Source organism: Propithecus coquereli, unplaced genomic scaffold, assembly GCF_000956105.1.
Source record: "Propithecus coquereli isolate 6110/MARCELLA unplaced genomic scaffold, Pcoq_1.0 Scaffold425, whole genome shotgun sequence".
NCBI lineage: Eukaryota > Metazoa > Chordata > Mammalia > Primates > Indriidae > Propithecus > Propithecus coquereli.
This window is the reverse complement of record NW_012150008.1, coordinates 1,256,026-1,274,686: the sequence shown is the minus strand read 5'-3', so window position 1 is coordinate 1,274,686 and position 18,661 is coordinate 1,256,026. Positions and strand designations below refer to the sequence as shown.

The 18,661-nt window shown below is 43.7% G+C and overlaps 1 protein-coding gene across 1 annotated transcript; it reads left to right on the top strand.

The window, feature by feature from the left end:
• Positions 1–4,399: 4,399 nt before the first annotated feature.
• LOC105817813 (zinc finger protein interacting with ribonucleoprotein K-like) lies at positions 4,400–15,783 on the top strand. Its single transcript, XM_012653607.1, has 6 exons — positions 4,400–4,426; positions 5,176–5,214; positions 7,255–7,381; positions 13,793–14,477; positions 14,646–14,981; positions 15,402–15,783. The coding sequence occupies exons 2-6, from the start codon at positions 5,182–5,184 to the stop codon at positions 15,649–15,651; spliced, it is 1,431 nt and encodes a 476-aa protein (XP_012509061.1). The 5' UTR covers positions 4,400–4,426; positions 5,176–5,181; the 3' UTR covers positions 15,652–15,783.
• The last annotated feature ends 2,878 nt before the right edge of the window (positions 15,784–18,661 follow it).

Here is an 18,661-nt window from a genome sequence, read left to right as displayed (position 1 = left end):
CAAATCCCTAAACTCAATTTTTCCTGTATTGTGCTAAGTCAAAATTTCATGAATTTTTCATTGAAGTTAACAGTTTCGGTAGTCTTTTTATAAGTACATACATAATGTTCATGTTAGACCTCTTATAAGACTTATGATTTATAGGACCTAACTGCCTCATTCTACATGGAATGACACATTTCTATCAAGGATCCAAAAATTATTAGTACCCTAAATACTAAGATAATGGAACAATGATAGAATTATGTCTAGCAAACAGAATCATATGGTCACTTCCAAACTCAGAAAAAGTTGTTCCTTTGTCTAGCAGGCCAAACAAAACTCAGAGAAACAAGTATCACTACAAATGAGCACAAAGGGGCTAAATGTTGGAAAAGAAAGATAAAATCATAGAGCTGTCCACCAGGCACTGGCCTGGAATAACAAATAGAGTCATCCAAACGTGCAAGAGAGAAGAGAGTGAATACAAGGAAAAAAGGTAGCTTACAAGGATCAAAATGGTGCATGTGGCTCCTGTCTCATGGGAAGGCCTGGACGAATGGGTGTTGCTCTGAATATGTTGGACTCACTACTTATGCCTGTACAGAAAAAGGACCATGGAGCTACTGTCCCAGACCATAAGTCCCAAACACATAAAGTCAATAGTGGAGAATATGAATTCAACTAGAAGTTTTATAAATCTGTCTTCTTGGAGTGAATAGCAGTATCCATATCTTTTCCTCACATTTAAGTTTTTACTGTTCATTGGACCAGTCACTCTGCTAGGAAGAAACATATTTGCCAACAGCTGCAGGATCCAGTAGAGGAAACAACAGAAGCAATGCACTTTCAGAATCTCATTATAAGCTCCATCCACCTAGAGAAATTGGGGAAAGCATTATGGCCTAGAAGCCACTGAGGAGACAGGTAGTGCTGAGGGAAACCTCTCTGGCCACTTTGTAAAAATGAAAGAAGTTTACATGCAGCCTCATCCAGGCAATAGTTCAGTCCAAAAGCTGCTATTGTCTGAGAGATCCCTCTTGAGGAAAGCACAAAAAAATTGGCAAAGACCAGTTGGTTGAGAATCAGGTCTGTGGGTATCATCTTGTGTCCAGTGAGTAAAGTGCAGTTTTAAAGACAAAGGAGGAAGTAGTTTCCAAGGATTCCTACTCCCATCTGAGTGACAAAGATAATCCCTATTTGCAACTTGGGAGGAGCTATCACATCAGTATCTACAATCCATTGATATCAACTGGAGCCAGAAGAATGGGTAGTTCAACAAACAAAAAAGTATTACCATTACCATGCCCAGTAACCTCCAGTGCTAAACCTAACACATATTTTCTCAGTTTAAATGGGCCCTAAGTATGTGTGCTTATGGGTGTGGAAGCTATTCATGAAATTTCTACTTGGAAACAGTTTAAATGTCTATCTACAAGTACCAGATGAATGCATTATGGTCAATCTGCACACCATAGTTTTTCATACTTGTAAAGAAACTGAGCACGTCGTTATCCAGAATTACTAATCATTTTAAAGTTTGACTCAGAATATGATTCCTTTACACATCTGAGATCACTGAGGGTACTGAAATTGAAAGGAAATCATTAAGCAAGTAGAGATTAAAAGAATATCTGGATAGTTCAAATGAACATAAATCTGTGATATCATACTCATCAAATGCTCTCCACAACATTCATTGAGGTTCTTGTGTTAAGCACTTTAGTAGCTACACTGTACCCCTGGAGTACAAAATGTGGAACCTAACATCCAGTGGAGGGAAGTATACAGCATTAACTAAAACTAAATTACTAAATTCTTTAGTACATCAGAAGGAAAAAAAGGGTAGAGCATGGATGATGAAAAGTTCAAGGGGGAGGAAGGGTTGCAACGTTAAATAGGATATTCATAGTTGAATTCATAGAGAATATTTTCATAGAGAATATGCAAATATTTTAAAGAGGTGAGGGGGCAGGTTGGTTTCTTCCTTTTACATCTTTAAATGTTCATATTTTTTCTTGCATTATTGCAATAGTTTGTACTATAAGTGTAGGATAATGATGTAGGGTAGTGGAAAGAATGCAAATCTGCCTTTTGTCCTTCCTTACAAGAAAAATAGTTTAACATTGGACCAATGGATGATACTGATACAGATTTTTATGGATTTTGTTTGCTTTTGGACAATCCATTCGTTTCCTAGCTGTTTTCTTTATGATGAGGTCAAATTATATTAAATTATTTTTAAGCCTCTATTCAAATATTTATGTGATATTTCTCTTTCAGCTAAAGTGCTGAATGCATGGATTGACATTTCTAACTTTTCATTTTGATACAATTTTAAACTTACAGAAAAGACACCAAAAAAAAAAAAAAAAAGGAAAAAGACAGCTTGTATACTCTCTAACCAGACAATTCCTCCCACACTGGAATTCTGTCCCCTCAGATTGAGTAACATGGCCCCCAAGACTGTAGTTTTTATTTCGCCATGCATTACACGTAATTCAAATAAAGAAACTGAAATAGGAGGGCAAAAAGGAAAAAAAAAGTGTTTTTAAAAAATTAATCCTGAATTGAATATTCTGTAAAACATACAGATGCTTAAAAATGCTACTGAGATAAAAATGGGTGATGAAACAAGTTCAGGCAATTAAATAAACATATATGTATTCTGCTTCCTAAATGGTTTTCAAATATTTTTCAATTTCCTGGCCACTCTAAAGGTGTACACCACCATGTCTGGCTAATGTTTTTTAAAACTTTTTTAGGCATGGGGTCTTGCTTTGTTGTCCAGGCTGGTCTCATACTCCTAGCCTTCAACTATCCTCCTGCCTCAGCCTCCTGAGTATCTGGTACTACAGGTATGGGCCACCATGCCCAGCTAATTTTTCTGTTTTTTGTAGAGATGGGGTCTCTCTATGTTGTCCAGGCTGGTCTTGAACTCCTGGCTTCAAGTGATCCTCCCACCTCAGCCTGCCAAAGTGCTAGGATTACAGGCATGAGCCACTGTGCCCAGCAAGGACTTTAAATTATAACTTGCATTAGATGATTTATTGGTTTTTTTTTGTAGACAAGATACATGAGGCCACATTTTCAGCAGAAAATGACCCTATAAATTTCAGCAAATGTTATATATGCTATATTTGAAAGTTGGAAAGTCATAGTTAGTTCGATTAGTACTATCTGATTATTTATGACTGTGGTTCCCAACCCTTGGGCAGAAGACTGAGACCAGTCCAAGGCCTGTTAGGAACCGGGCTGCACAGCAGGAGGTGAACAACGGGTGAGCCAGCGAGCGAAGCTTCATCTGTATTTACAGCTGCTCCCCATCACTCACATCATTGCCTGAGCTCTGCCTTCTGACAGATCAGTGGTGGCATTAGATTCTTGCGTGAGCGTGAACCCTACTATAAACTGCGCATGCGTGGGATCTAGGTTGTACTCCTTATGAGACTCTTATGCCTGATGATCTGAGGTGGAGCTCAGGCGGTGATGCTAGTGCTGGTGAGTGGCTCCAAATACAGATCATCATTAGCAGAGAGGTCTGACTAAACAATAAATGTAATATGCTTGAATCATTCCAAAACCATCCCACTCCTCCCAACATCACCCCTCTCCTGTGGAAAAAGTGTCTTTCATGAAATCGTTCCCTGGTGCCAAAAAGGTTGAGGACCACTGATTTATGAGACATTTAAAATTTGTTATTATTTTCTTTTAAGAATTTCTGTTCAAATTCATTTGAAGCTTTATTTCCTCTTTCGGAAAACCGATTAGTAACACTGTTGAAGGTGTGCTATTCTGTCTTCTACATTTTTAAGTATTTCTATCGTATTTAATTTTTATTTTGTTTGTGGCATTTTTGTATTTTAGTAATTTTATTATGTGGGGGTCGAGGAGTTCCTACGAGCCCCGGGCCGATGGGGACTGTCTCTGCCGCGTCTCCAGCACACCTGCGGGGACAATCTCAGGACCCGCCCTCAGGGTAGGATGCTGCGGGGAAGGCCGCCCTCATCTCCGCCCCCGCGGGCCTGGACGCCGTCCCGGAGATGGCGCGCTTTGCGGAGCTGCGGAAACTGCACTGCCCACAATGCCCGCGCGGAGTGGGAAGGCGCGGAGCCAATGAACGCTCAGAAAAGGATCGTTTCCGTGTTTGGAACATAGTGTGGGGGCGGGACTTCCTGTGTCGCTGCGCGGGCAGTCATTTTAGCCCCTCTTGGCTGGGTCCTCGGCATCCCAGTTTCAGGAGCGCGGAGCCGCGGTCAAGGTGACGAGACTAGGAAGGCGCGAGGGGAAGGGTCGTCCTCACCACAGACCGCCTGCTCTGAGGGTCCGCAACGGTGGTGACGGCCGTGTCCGGGTACCCCTCCCACCGCTGCTCTGGTCGCCGTCGTTCCGGTTCCCCGCTCCGGCCCAGAGTCTGAAGGCGGCGCCGCTGAGGGACCCGGCTCCGGTGAGTGCCACGTCCTGAGGGCCTCGCCGCCCTCACCCCACTCAAGTCATAAAGCCCTGAGTGAGGGGCGCCTGCTTGCGTACCTGGAGCACAGGCCCCTGTGTCCAGGACAGTGAGACGCTCGAGGGTGGGGTTCTTATTTGTAACAGCCGGTGTGATGAGGTGTGGGACAGTGTGACAAGTAGAGGGACTGGTGTGTGCAGAATCTTGTGTGGACAATTGAGCCGGGAGCGTTCACACCTAGAATGGCAAGGTGGGAGTTTTACTTTCATTCTCAGGATGCTGGGAGCCATGTGAGGTTGTGAATAGAAGAGGCCCATGGCCTGAGTTAGACTTGTCAAAGTTTTCCAAAAGCCAATCAGAATTAGAACAGCCTGGAAAGGGGGTGATAACACTGAGGCACAGGAAGGTTGAGACCTTGTGCAACATCCCACAGCAGGTAAGAGTCGGCGCTGAGGAGTGAGACCGAGGAGTAATTGGGGAGCTGCGGGAACTGCGCTACCCACAGTGCCCCGCGCCGGAGTGGGAAGGCGCAGAGCCAATGAACGCTCAGAAAAGGGTCCTTTCCGAGTTTGGACCACAGGGTGAGGGCAGGACTTCCTGTGTCGCTGCCCGGATAGTCACTTTAGCTCCTCTTAAGTCATCTTGGGATCACTTAACTCCACGGCTGGGCAGGCAAACACGGGGGCCAGAGCCCATGGAGCCCCAGCCATGGTCACCTGCCTCTCACAACCTTCCTTTTCCCACAGATTTCCATGACTACAGAAGCACATATGGACTATACGAAGGTGAGTGGAGTATGTTCCAGGCCCTCACTGGTGTGAGTCCACCCTTTGTATCTGGAATTGTGTCCTGGGACTCTTCATCTGCAACTCTCACTCCTTGAGTCTGGGGACCCTGAAGAAACTCCAGACCAGGGGTTGTAAATCCAGACTGGGGATTATATAAAGTGGTTTCTCTTGGTGGCAACCAATGGAATGAGATGAAAGGTTACTCCAGGCATAGGTCGTAGAATGTGCAGGTGCTTGGAGGTGAGGCTGAACTGACTCAGGGACCATGGGTTTTCTTTGTTGCTCATGGGAAATTAGAGCAGGGGGTCGAAGTCAGGCCTGGAATGACACTGTGAGAAGTTCAATGTCTATTCATCAGGTAATGAGAGCAATGGGAGGTTTGGAGCAGAAGAGCAAGGTGATCTGACCCTGGTCTTATCAGGCTCCCTGTGGCTGCAGTAAAAACAGACTGTGGGTACAGATGGGGTGATAGAAAATTGAGAAAGGAAGATACTGCAGTAGACTAGGTGAGTGTTGATAGTGACTGGACCAGTGTGATGGCCAAAGACATAGGAAATGTGGTTGGGTTCTGGATCAGTTTTAATTAGGGCTGCCTGGATTTTCAGATTTTGAGGGTAAAAGAGAAAGATAGGAGTCGTGTTACCCCTAGGTTTTAGTAGCTGTAAGGGTGGAATCTCCATTAACTGGGATGTTAAAGTTGATAGTAGGATTGATTTTCATTGAGGATATGAGGAAGTTTGTTTCTGGCCATCTTAAGAGTGAGATGTTTCAAAGAACAATTAGTGGAGGTATCCAGTTGCTAGCTGGCCACACAGGTCTGGAACTCTGGAGAGGGACTGAGGATGGAGACATCGAAAAGGTGGTGGCTGCTGTCTGCCCTGGGGTGTAGCATGAGTTGCAATTAGGAGGGAAAATCCTCATCAAGATTGTGATGCTATTAGCAGCCCAGGAAAGAGAGGGATCGATGACTGGGTCTCACACTTGGGCATCTGGGTGGAGTTGGTGGGTGTCACAAACACAGGTGAGTGAGTGAAGTGGCCATGGGAATGGTGTGAGGAAGTGGATCTGGCAGGTGGCCAAGGCTTCCGTGGGAATAGTGGACATAAGTCAGATGCAGAGACGTAGGAGTAATTGAGGCAAGATGGCACTGTGGCCAGTACTAGTGCTTATTCACTGGACTTTGGACTCACCAGAATGTAGTAATGACCCTTGTGTCTGGTGAATTTAAGTCATGCTTAGTTTTAGTCAGATGACTTAGTTCAGAGGTATAAGTGGTCATCTGGGGGAATCACTGGGTCTGGAGTGGAAGGCCTCTGGGGCTGGACATTGAATGATGGTTGGATGGAGAGAGGAAGGCTGTGACTGGTGAGGGGACAAAAAGTACAGCACAACTAGAAGAGGGCCATAGGTGTCTGAGATGCCCAGGTGGTTCTTGAGGTTGAAGCAAGGAACAGACTCAGGCAGGCAGGACTTCAGAGCAAGATAGGGCAGTCTCTGACAGTAGGTTTGGGTAACATCAGAGGTTTGGGTAGCACTGGATCCTGTCTCAATTTGCCGGGCACACTGAATGCCTTGTGCTGAGTAACTTGTGGGGAGGCCAGGGAGATGCCCATGGTGTGGGGCAGTGGGTGGAGATGGCTATGGGAGTGAGACTCTGAGAGAGGCGTGGTCCAAGAGGAAATGTGCCCATAGAGATGGAAGGTTATGGCCCAAGGGTACAGGCATTCAGAACATAAGAGTGAAAGATGAGCCCATGTTTGGTCGTTAGGGAGGCACAATCTAGGGAACTCCAGTATAATCACCTGACAAGAAGGGATACAGCCCTGCATATCTCCCTGCCCACCTGTCTGTTGGTCCTGTGGGAGGAGAGTGATGATGGAACCATGATGAGAGAGGGAGTATCAGTTGTACTGAGGCCTGGTATCTCCTCAGAGGTGATGGGATGGAGAAGAGAGTGAGTAGGGGGAGGATGTGTGGGTGGATGAACTTAGGTAGGAGAGAAGTTAATCATTGAATGATCTGTCCCCATGATGACAGGGCTGTGTGACCTTTGAGGACGTGGCCATTTACTTCTCCCAGGAAGAGTGGGAGCTCCTTCATGAGGCTCAGAGGCTCCTGTACCTGGATGTGATGTTGGAGAACTTTGCACTTTTAATCTCGCTGGGTAAGGCCCTCGCACCAACCCCTGTGGTCCTGGTCTCTGTGTCTCCTCTTTTCCCCCAGAGGCAGCTCTGCCCTTTCCACAGTCTGACCATGGGCTCTGCTGACTTCCTAATTTCTTGGCATATGTGGTGTGGGTGCCAGTGCTGAGCTGTGTGCACTGCCCCAAGTATGCTTCTCCATCCGCAGCCCTAACATCTGCCGTCCCGAAGTATTCAGTGAAGGATCTGGATGGCACGTGTCTTGCAGTCAGCCAAATGTATCTCACAGTCCTCGCCCTTTCCTTGGCCAGGTGCATGCGTCCATATCCATGACACCTTGTGCCCCTAGTTCTGCCCCTTTCTTCTAGCTGACATTTCCTCATTGTTGCCTGTGTTGGGAATTGCAGGAATTGTCATGATTGATACTTACGTGGAATGTGGGCTGTTTTCCCAGACCCTTCTTACAGACTTTATTAATACTAATTTATTTTCCTGTGGTCTGTTGTGTACAGCTCTGGGCCAGTGCTGACCCTTCACCTGTGCTGTCTTTCCTTAGGACTTGCATCATGCAGGTCCCATGTAATTGTAGAGCTGGGAGTGTGGGGAGAGCCCTCATTGCTTCATACGGTGGACATGGCACTAGGCCTCAGAGGAGGCCTGGCCCTGGAGAGTTGCAGTGGGCAGGGCATGATATCTGGGCTCTTTTCAAGTCATACTAGGAACCTGTCCTGTGTCTCCAGTGTTGTAGAGGAAATTCCACTGGACTCACCTCATTCTACCTTTTCTTCCCCAAACTTGACATATTGCTGACTTGTCATTTCATTTGTAATTTCTGGCCCCTGGCTACCCCAATCTTTCTTTTCTCCACGCATAACTTCTTCCTCTCCAAGGCCTCTTCTTCAGTGATCTACAGCATTGACCCACACTTAATGTGTCACGTGCACATTATCACTAAGTAGTTCTGAATACTTGCTACTCAGTTTTAGTTCGATTTTTTTGGGCCTGGACACAATCAACTTTCTGCACATCATACATGTGTCATCAGCAGACAAGGTCCTGCTGAAAACTGTTTTCAGAAATCAATGAGTGCCAACGTGGACGGACAGGTTACTGACATTGAAGAACAATCTATTACTTACATTTCCAAGAGAACATGCATGCCAGTCCTGCCTGGCAGAAGTGCAGAAGCCTGCCTGAGGAGAAAACATTAGGCCATGGCTTTTATTGGGGGTTTCTACAGTTAAGGCAGCACAGGTTAAGCACTAGGATTGGCTAATGTGAATAATTTGGTGGCCTTTGGGGTATAAGTGCTGGCCTTAGCTATCTGGTACCTGGCCCCAGGATGGTTACGGCAGAGGAGTATTTCCTTCTAGACTGTATGAGCCACACAGAAGAAGTGGTTTGGAATGTGGGCTCTGGATTGGTTAGTTTACATATGACCAAGGTGCTGCTGACCAAGCTGTGTCTAAGAATTGACCAAACTCAGAAATAGTAGTCTCTCCTCAGCCACAAGCTTTTTTAAGATGTCAAAACATCATAATATGCAGAAAATTTAAGAAAGTGATTTATATACTAGATCTCCTCATGTTTTGACATCATATTAAAGAAACCTTGGAGTAATGATAGTGGAAGATTTTAAGATATAGGGCATAAATTATCCTGCACAATATAAACACTTAATTGTGAATGTAAGAAAGGGGAAACAGAGGTAATAGTATAAGGAGTCCTTGTAGGACAGACCTTAACTAAGTTTTATTTTGTATGGAATTAGCCAAGACACTAGATCTGAAATCTTTGGGGTGTCTCTGAGATTTTGCTGGATTTGTCAAGTGTGTTAGAAACTCACTTTGGTAGACATCATGGCAGGTCTGGCAGTTATGTTGTTAGAGGATATGAGCTGGTGAGTTTGTAGGGTATATGCAAAGGTCAGTGACATTGTGTGTGACCAAGAAAGAAGAGTGGGATGGTGGTCTGGGGTGTTATTACAATACCAACAACCAGTTCTTCAACTCTTCAGACACTCAGCTGGTGGGCCTACCTTTCGATTCAATTCTGAGTCTATCTACCTGGAATTAGCGACAAATTCCACAAATTAAGGGCTCAATCCCAAAAAACTACCCTACTTCCAAATGCCAGTTGCAGATGGTTGCCTAGGCTACCCCATTTCTGCCCAGCCAGCTACAAATTCAGGATATCCCACAACAGCCCCCCAGGTTTGGATAGTTTCCTAGAACAGCTCAGAGAACTCAAGAAAATACTTTACTATTACTAATTTATTGTAAAGAACACAACTCAGGAATCGGCAAATGGAAGGGATGCATAGGAGAAGATATGGGCAGGTGGTGTGGAAAACGTCCATGCCCTCGCCAGGTATGCCACCCTTTCAGCACCTCAGTATGTTCACCAATCTTGAAATCCACCAAACCCAATCATGTGTGGATTTTTATGTAGGTCTCATTGCATAGGCATAATTGATTGAATCATTGCCTGTAGATGATCAGCTCGATCTCCAGCCCCACTCTCCTCCCCAGAGATCAAGGGTGGGGCTGAAAGTTCTAGCCCTCTAGTCAGGCCTCTGTCTTTTGGGGGACCAGCCCCCAATCTGAAACTATCAGGGGCCCAGCAACTAGTTATCTCTTAACATACAAAGGACACTTACCACTCTCGAGATTCCAAAGGCAAAGATCAAATATTTATTTGTTATTGTTTCACAGGTGGAGACATAGGGCAGGACAGGTGGAAAGGTGGGGAAGGTAGCAGGAGAAGGCACTGGGGAGTGAGTGGTCCTCTTTTCAGGGGGTGACCGGGTTGACTGACATGAGGCAGGTGCCCCCTGGGTAAAGTATAATCTCCATTAATTTTTAGAATGGCACAGATATTAGTAAGTTCTACCAGATGTCTCTTTGGGCATGGGAGTGTAGGGGTATATATTTTGGTAGAGAGCAAGGAATATACCAAGATCATGGGCTAAGCAGATGACAAGCTGAGAAATACAACAGAAAAACAATTAATGCCCTATGTCTATTTTGTGCCTTAAGAGAAGCAATCCATGGGTATTGCTGGGGCAGAGGTCTTAGTGTCCAGGGTGAAGTCATCCCCAACAGTGAGGTCCTGGAATGTCATCTGAAGCAGTGCTGTCTCCAGCAGTGAGCTTCTGAGCTAGGGTGATGTCAGGGATGTGGGGCTGAGGTAGCTTTTTTAAGTGGATACCCATTCAGTTTGATTGGTTCTCAGCATTTGCCTTGTTTGGTTGAAACAGTGGCTTACTTGAAAGGTTTGGGCCTCTGGATCTTAAACTAATCAGAGCACCCAAGCCAGTAGTAGTAAGACCAATAGTTACACTTGACAGTGTTTTGTTTTTGTTTTTGATGTGGGTTTAAGTTCAGATGCATTCTATATCAGATGAGCAGCCGCCTGGCCTATGGGACAGTCTGATTAATAGTTCCCAGGAGAGCATGTGCCCTTAATCTAGCCTCTGGCCCTTATGGGATCAAGGAAAGATCTATATTGATAAAGATAAGTTAAGGTCTGGGCAAGATAGACTCGTTTAGGGGTCTTTATGCCTGACTGGAATTTTAAAAGGAGTTGTTCGAGGAGACCATTATGTCTCTTGGTTAAACCAGTTATTTGGAACCTATTAGAAGCATTCGAGTCCTGTTGAGGAGGAGCCCAGCATTGTATAACTTGAAAAGTAAACTGTGTCTTAGTTACTACAAGTAGTGTCTGTAACTGCGAAGAGAAGTATCCCGACAAGGTTTTATTAGAACATCAGTGCCCAGTATGGCATATTTTTGGGTAAAGAATGCTGTGACATTGGGAAATGCAGACAGACAGGCTACAGTTAGAGTGAGACATACCTGTTTTTTCTCTATTTCATATTTAGTTATTTTCCTAAGACTATAGCGGGTACAATGTTTAAACTTAGTGGGATTCCCAGGTGTAAGTGTAATTTGAGCCTGCGTAGTTATTGAATTTATGAAGTTTGTTAGTTGGTGACTTTTACTAAGTGTGAAAGTTAATGTAGAATCATTTGTGGAGGCACAAAAGCCCATCAAGACCCTTTTTATCTTTTTGTTATTTATATTCTTTTATATATAAATTTTGGCTATCCAGTTTTGTCAAATTATGGACCTTGATTTAATTTAGTGAATATATGTGTGTTTATGTATGTATACAATTTATCTGTTATGTATTTATATTTAAATATTACAAGTATACATAATTTGTTTTATTATCTTCACCCACCATATATAGGGGTAGCTTGTTGCTATTAGTCTTTCTTTTCTTCTCACTCGCTCGCTCTCTTTCTCTCTCTCTCTCTCTCTCTGTCTTTTTATTTATTTATTTTCTGTTTTAGGATTTTAGCTGCCTTGAAGCTTTGGTTTGTAGTTTCTGTTTCTGGCAGATAAGAGGGAGATGGGAGAGGGGTGAGGGGCAAGGGGCCTGGTGCCTGTAGACAGCAGCCTGTGCCTGAGATGGCCCCTATTTGCAGCATGGTCAATTCCTTCCCCTTTTTTTTTTTTTTTTTTTTCCACTTTTCTTTTTCTTTTTTCTTTTTGGTCAGAGTGTTTCCCTGATAAGCTCCTGGTGGTGCAGAGTGGCCTCTGTTGTAAGTGGAGACTTCCCTTTTTTGGGGTGTCCTAATCAACCTTAGAGTCCCTGAGATCCATATCTTGAGGATCCAATGGTAACCTCAGCTTTATCTTTCAAATTCTTTGTTGTGTAACAGTTTGATTTAAAGGAGGGGACTCTCAGCATGTCAATAGGCAGCAGCATTGAAATGTGCTGAAGTATATTAATCAGGAGATTTATAATCTCCGATGAGCTGAGAAACTTTCTCGTGTGTTTTGGGGGGCTGTGGCACATGTTTTTTTTCTTTTTTTCTTTTTTTTTTTTACATTTTGCGCCAGGGTCTCCTCTAAGGCTGGGATGCCTTCTATGCTCCCAGAGCTGTAACAGCCCCAAGGCAACTACAGCAAAGAGAATTGCCTTTAGAAAAACATTCACATTTCTTGGGTCAGGTGGTTTTCCGTGGAGAGGGTGCCTTGTGCTTAGCTGGTGGTAAGTGGGGATGGGCCTCTGGTTTATTTACAACCAGTTCAGTAGAATGTCCCCAGGAGCATGATGTCTCAGGTGTTAGACCTTCAGTCATGATTCCGAATGTGGTATCAAGTAGAGATCTTATTTGCCCAGACTGTCACTGCCCATTATGGTAGAGAATAGATGGTAAGGCCGGTGAGGAGTGGCACCTGGGCTTAGTGCCCAGCGTCCAGCCCTCCAAGGTTCTGCTTGTTCAGTGGATTAGACTATCCCAGCCTCCTTTGGAGCCTTCTTCACCTAAAAAGCTAGCTATTTGGCCTTACTGCTTCCTGGAAATGCCCCAGGAGCCCATCCTACTCTTACCACAAGGTACCCAGAAACACACTGGCCCAGAGACACACCAGTCACATGCAGCACAAATGCCCAGAAGCATCCTGGGACAATGTCTATCCTATACTAAGACCCAGGGTTGGTCTATAACAATTTAAGTTGGAAAACCAAAGCAAGAAAAGAAAGACTCAGCACAAAGCAATCCAGCTAAAGTGCAAGCACACCGATGGCCAGCAGTGCCTTCTCAGACAGAAGTGCTGAGTGATACAGGTGAGTAGTGTAGGGGAAAGACCCTGCTGTGGAACAATCACCCTGCTCACTGTACCGGTTGTTTTAAACTATACCCGTGAGATTTTGATTTGCAGAGGTAACTGAGTGCTGGCATGGAGAGGCGAATACCTTTGAAAAATTTATTACTTATGTTTGTGGTAGAAGGGAGCACACTATGTCACACAGGGCAATATGGGGAAGCACCAGGTGGTCAGGAGACCAAAGCAAGAATGAGGAGAAAACATTAAACCATAGCTTTTATTGGGTTTCTGTGGGGAGAGCAGGGCAGGGTAAACAGCTAAGGATTGACTGGTTAGAATAATTTCAGTGTGCTTTGGGAAGGGAGACTGACTTCAGTTGTCCAGTACCTGGCCCTGGGATGGTGGGGTAGAGGACTGTACAGCCACAAAACGTGGTTTGGAGGATGGGCTCTGGATTGGTTTATTAGCATATGAATTGTGTGCTCCCAGTTGAGCCCTTTGCTACCTTTTAAGATTTGGTCTGGTGTAATGGCTCTCACCTGTTGTCCCAGCTACTCTGGAGACTGAGGCAGGAGGATCACTTGAGGCCAGGAGTTCAAGGCTGCAATAAGCTATGATTACACCACTGTACTCCAGCCTGAGTGACAGAGTAAGACCCTATAAAAAGAATTGGTTGGCCTGAGAGGGGCAGTCTCTGTGGCAAGCAACATTTTTTAAGATATCAAAACGTACTATACCAAAAATGTTTAAAACACAGTTAATATACTCTTGCCATGGTCAGCGTGCATTTCATCAGCATGTCTTTTCTTTCAGTTTGTTGGCATGGAATGGAGGATGAAGAGACACCTTCTGCAGAGAGTGTTTCTATAGAAAAAGTGTCACAGGTCAGGACTCTGAAGGCAGGTCCATCCACCCAGGAAACTCAGCTCTGCGAGATGTGTGTCCCAATCCTGAAAGACATTTTGCATCTGGGTGATCTACGTGGGCAGAAACCATACTTCGTAGGGGCGTGTGCAATCCTTCACCAGGACCAGAAGCACCACAGCGCAGAAAATCCATTAAAAAGAGACTTGGATAGGGCCTCCTTTTTGAAGAGCTGCATATTCCATGTGTCAGGAAATCTCTGTAGGAAGATTAGAAAGGGCTTCCCAGCCCATTGGGGCCTTCTTGAGCCCCAGGGTATCCCCAAAGGTGAGAAGCTAAATAAAATCAGCAAGCGTGGGGAGGCCTTTCACTGTGGAAAATGTCATTACAAGTCAGGTAAATGCAGAAAAGATTCCATCCATAAACATGATCTTGTTCAGCACCTAAAAGTCTGCACTAGAAAAAGAGTTTATGAGTCTAGCAAATGTGGAAAAGCCTTCCAAGACAAGTACTCACTTGTTCCCTTCCAAAAAGTCCGCACTGGAGAAAGGCCTTATGAGTGCAATGAATGTGGAAAATCTTTTAGCCAAAAAGCCACCCTTATTATACACCAGAGAGTTCATACTGGAGAAAGGCCATATAAGTGTAACGAATGTGGGAAATCTTTTAGTCAAAGCTCCAACCTTATTGAACACTGCAGAATTCACAGTGGAGAAAGGCCTTATGAGTGTAGAGAATGTGGAAAAGCCTTTGGGTGCAAATCTAATCTTGTTCGGCACCAGAGAACTCACACGGGAGAAAGACCTTATGAGTGTGGTGAATGTGGAAAACTCTTTAGACAAAGCTTCAGCCTTGTTGAACACCAGAGAATTCACACTACAGCAAGGCCTTATGAATGTGGCTGGTGTGAGAAATCCTTTAGTCAAAAAGCCACCCTCATTATACATCAGAGAGTTCACACTGGAGAAAGGCCATATAAGTGTGGAGAATGTGGGAAATCTTTTAGTCAAAGCTCCAACCTCATTGAACACTGCAGAATTCACACTGGAGAAAGACCTTATGCGTGTGGTGAATGTGGAAAATCCTTTAGTCAAAGAGCCACCCTTATTAGACACCAGAGGATTCACACTGGAGAAAGGCCTTATGAATGTGTGGAATGTGGGAAATTCTTCAGACAAAACTTTAGCCTCATTGAACACCGTAAAATTCACACTACAGCAAAAAATTATGAGTGTGGCCAATGTGGGAAATCTTTTAGCCAAAGAGCTACCTTTGTTAGACACCAGCGAGTTCACACTGGAGAAAGGCCTTACGAGTGTGGGCAATGTGGGAAAGCTTTTGGGTACAAATCTAAACTTGATCGACACCAGAGAACTCACACTGGAGAAAGACCTTATGAGTGTGGCGAATGTGGGAAATTGTTTAGGCAAAGCTACAGCCTCGTTGAACACCAGAGAATTCACACTAGAGCAAGGCCTTATGAATGTAGCCGGTGTGGGAAATCCTTTAGCCGAAGAGCAGCTTTCATCAAACACCAGAGAGTTCATACTGGAGAAAGACCATATAAGTGTGGTGAATGTGGGAAGTCTTTTAGTCGAAGCACCAGCCTTATTCAACACTGCAGGATTCACACTGGAGAAAGGCCATATGAGTGTGATCAATGTGGGAAATCGTTTAGGCAAAAGTCTGTCCTTATTCAACACCAGGTAGTTCACACTGGGGAAAGGCCCTATGGATGCAACAAATGTGGGAAATCATTTAGCCAACGCTCCAGCTTCTTTCAACACCAAAAATGTCACAACATGTAGAGACCTCATGAAGACAGCAAATGTGGAAAATCCTTCAGGCCAAGGATCAACATTGTTTAGCATCAGGAAGCCTGCATTTGCAAAAAGCCTTAGAACTACAGGGAATGTGCTGTCTCTTTGTTCAGAGACATGAGGGATCCTTTGTGAGGGAGCCATCTGCCTGAGGTTGAACCTGATACTTGCAAGCATCCAGAGGGATGAAATTCCCCATGAGTTCCAGGTGTGTGTTAGTCGTCCATGAGCTTCTGCTTTGCACATTCTAGACTGCTCGGGGTCCTGGCTGGAGCTTAATCACTGCCAGTTTCTCTGGTAGAAGCCATCTCCCCTCTTGCACCTTGCATAGTGGGCTTCAGTAACCCCGCCATGCTGAGACAAGGTAGGTGCCTGTACTCTCCCTGTTTTCTGGAGCAAATTTTGAGTAGCCTGAGCCCTTAGAGTGACTTTATTCCTTTTTCTGAGTATGCCATGGATCTGGCTGTTTTGACCAAGAGCACCCTATCTGGGTTCACCAAGAGGCTTGCAGGGAAGGCTGGTCTTCATGGAAATTCTTGGGCTCACATGACCCTTATGGCAGTGTTTTCAGGATCTAAATCACTAACCGTTAACTTCCTGTCTAGCATCGTTCTGGGATTTGTGTAGAATAAAGGCCTTATTGTTTTGTGTACTTTTAATCAAAGGGTTCTGTTCACTATTTTGGGTGGCAGGAATACAGAATCGGGCTCTATATGAAAAATCGAATAGGTTTTATGAGGCCTTTACCTCACGTGTCTCAGTATAGACACTGTTTTAGCCAAGAGTAGTTCTCATTCCATTTTCTTTAATTTGCACTGCTACCCAAGACATCCAGTGAAACAATACAGAGCTTTGTGGTTCTAGTTTTCAGCCTCAATGCCTCTGTTTTTTTTTTTCTTTTTAGACCAGAAGTCACCCTGAAGAGGGGTCAGTTGTTATGACTATGTCCTGTGCTTCTTGGAATAGCCTGAATTTGTTCCATTATTCTCACATGATGTCACATAATGCCCAGCACTGTTTAGGGGAAGCTCTTCATCAGGTTCTATGAAGAGCCATGTGCCTTGATGTACATAATTCCATAAGTTGGTGTCACTAGTAAAGACTATGGCATCCAGGTGTGAACTGTAATTGGTATAGAAATACTGGATGTGATTAATAGGGAGTGAAGTAGCCAGCAGCAAACCAGAAGGAATACGATTTTTGTAAAAGGAATCTGAAATTCCAATGATTATGGCTTTGAGTAATCACAGTACCTCCAAATCTGTGTACCTCCTGTAGTTAAGGTCATTATCAAAGAAAATATTCTTAACATGTTGCAGATTCCCATTGTCTTTTTGGGATGTTCACCAGAAGCCCAAATTCTATACAGGCAAAAAGACAAGGAGATAGAATGGAGCTCCTGCAGTGCAATGGTGTGGATTTTTTTATTTGCTGCACTGGTGGAGTGCTGCCCTTTCCCAGGCATGAGGAAGGAGACAGTGGAACCAACATGGGGAGAACCAAAAGTGGGAGAGCCAGAGTTTTTGTTTTGAATCAGTTTTTAAAAATTGAGGTGTAATCAACATGCAATAACCTATACATATTTAAGGTGTACAATTTGAAAAGTTTTATCATACACTATAAACCCATGAAACCATCATAATCTCAATAATGAACATACCTATGATTTGTCTTGTGCCCTTTTAGTGGATTAGTTTGCATTTTTTAGAATTTTATATGAATGGAATCATAAAGTATTTACTTTTTTTCTCATATTTTTCACGCTGGATAATTATTTTTAGATTAATTAATGTTGCTTATGCGAATTGTTCATTTTATTGCTAAGTAGTATTCTGTTCTATAGCTATGCCATTATTTGTTTATCCATCATTTATTAATGGGCAGTTGGGTTGTTTCCAGTTTGGGGCTGTTACAAATAAGGCTGCAATAAAGATAGGCATATAATCCTTCATATGGAATTGTGTTTTGTTTCCCCTTTGTTAGTACTTTTGGTGTGGTCAATCTTTTTAATTTTGGCTGTATTAATAAGTGTGTAATGTCATCTCACTGTGGTTTTAGTTGTGTTTCTCTGATGTTTTATGATGAGCATTTTTTTTCACCTGTTTGTCACCTCTGTATCTTCTTTCATAAAATTTCTGTTAATGCTGTTAGTCTATTTTCTTAATGGATATTGGCTGTTATATATTCTCCTTTTCATTAAAAAATAAGACATATATAACAGACATGTTGGAATTTTACTCATTCTTCAGATGTAAGTGACATCTTTGGTAAATGGAATAATTGGCTTTGAATCCTAGAAGAATAATTTTTCAACTTTTTTGTGCTATTCATAGTGTTAACAGCCTGCCCTAGACACTATTTTTTTTCACTCAACACTATTCTAACAAGGAACACTATATATTTTTAAGTCTAATCTACATTATTAACATATTCTTCATCAGGTTCTTAAGTCTAGCCATTCTTTACCCTGGTTTTAGTGTCTGCCAATTCCCCTGGTGTAAGTATTCCTACTATGGCCAATTCCAAGCCACCAAAATGATGTCACTGAATATGGAGTTAGGAAGAGACAAGCAGTAGCACATCATTACATTCTATTTCCACCATGCTGATACAGTATACAGAAATAGTCTCAAGAACATATATGTGAGTAAAACATAGTGAAATAATTAGGAAGTGTCAATTTTTGGTATTTATTACCATTGCTTTTAAAAATAGCTTTGTTGGCTGGGTGTGGTGACTCACGCCTGTAATCCTAGCACTCTGGGAGGCTGAGGCGGGTGGATCACTCAAGGTCAGTTCGAGACCAGCCTAAACAAGAGCAAGACCCCATCTCTACTAAAAAATAGAAAGAAATGATCTGGGCAACTAAAAATATATATATATGGACAAAATTAGCCGGGCATGGTGGCACATGCCTATAGTCCCAGCTACCTGGGAGGCTGAGGCAGGAGGATTGCTTGAGCCCAGGAGTTTGAGGTTGCTGTGAGCTAGGCTGACA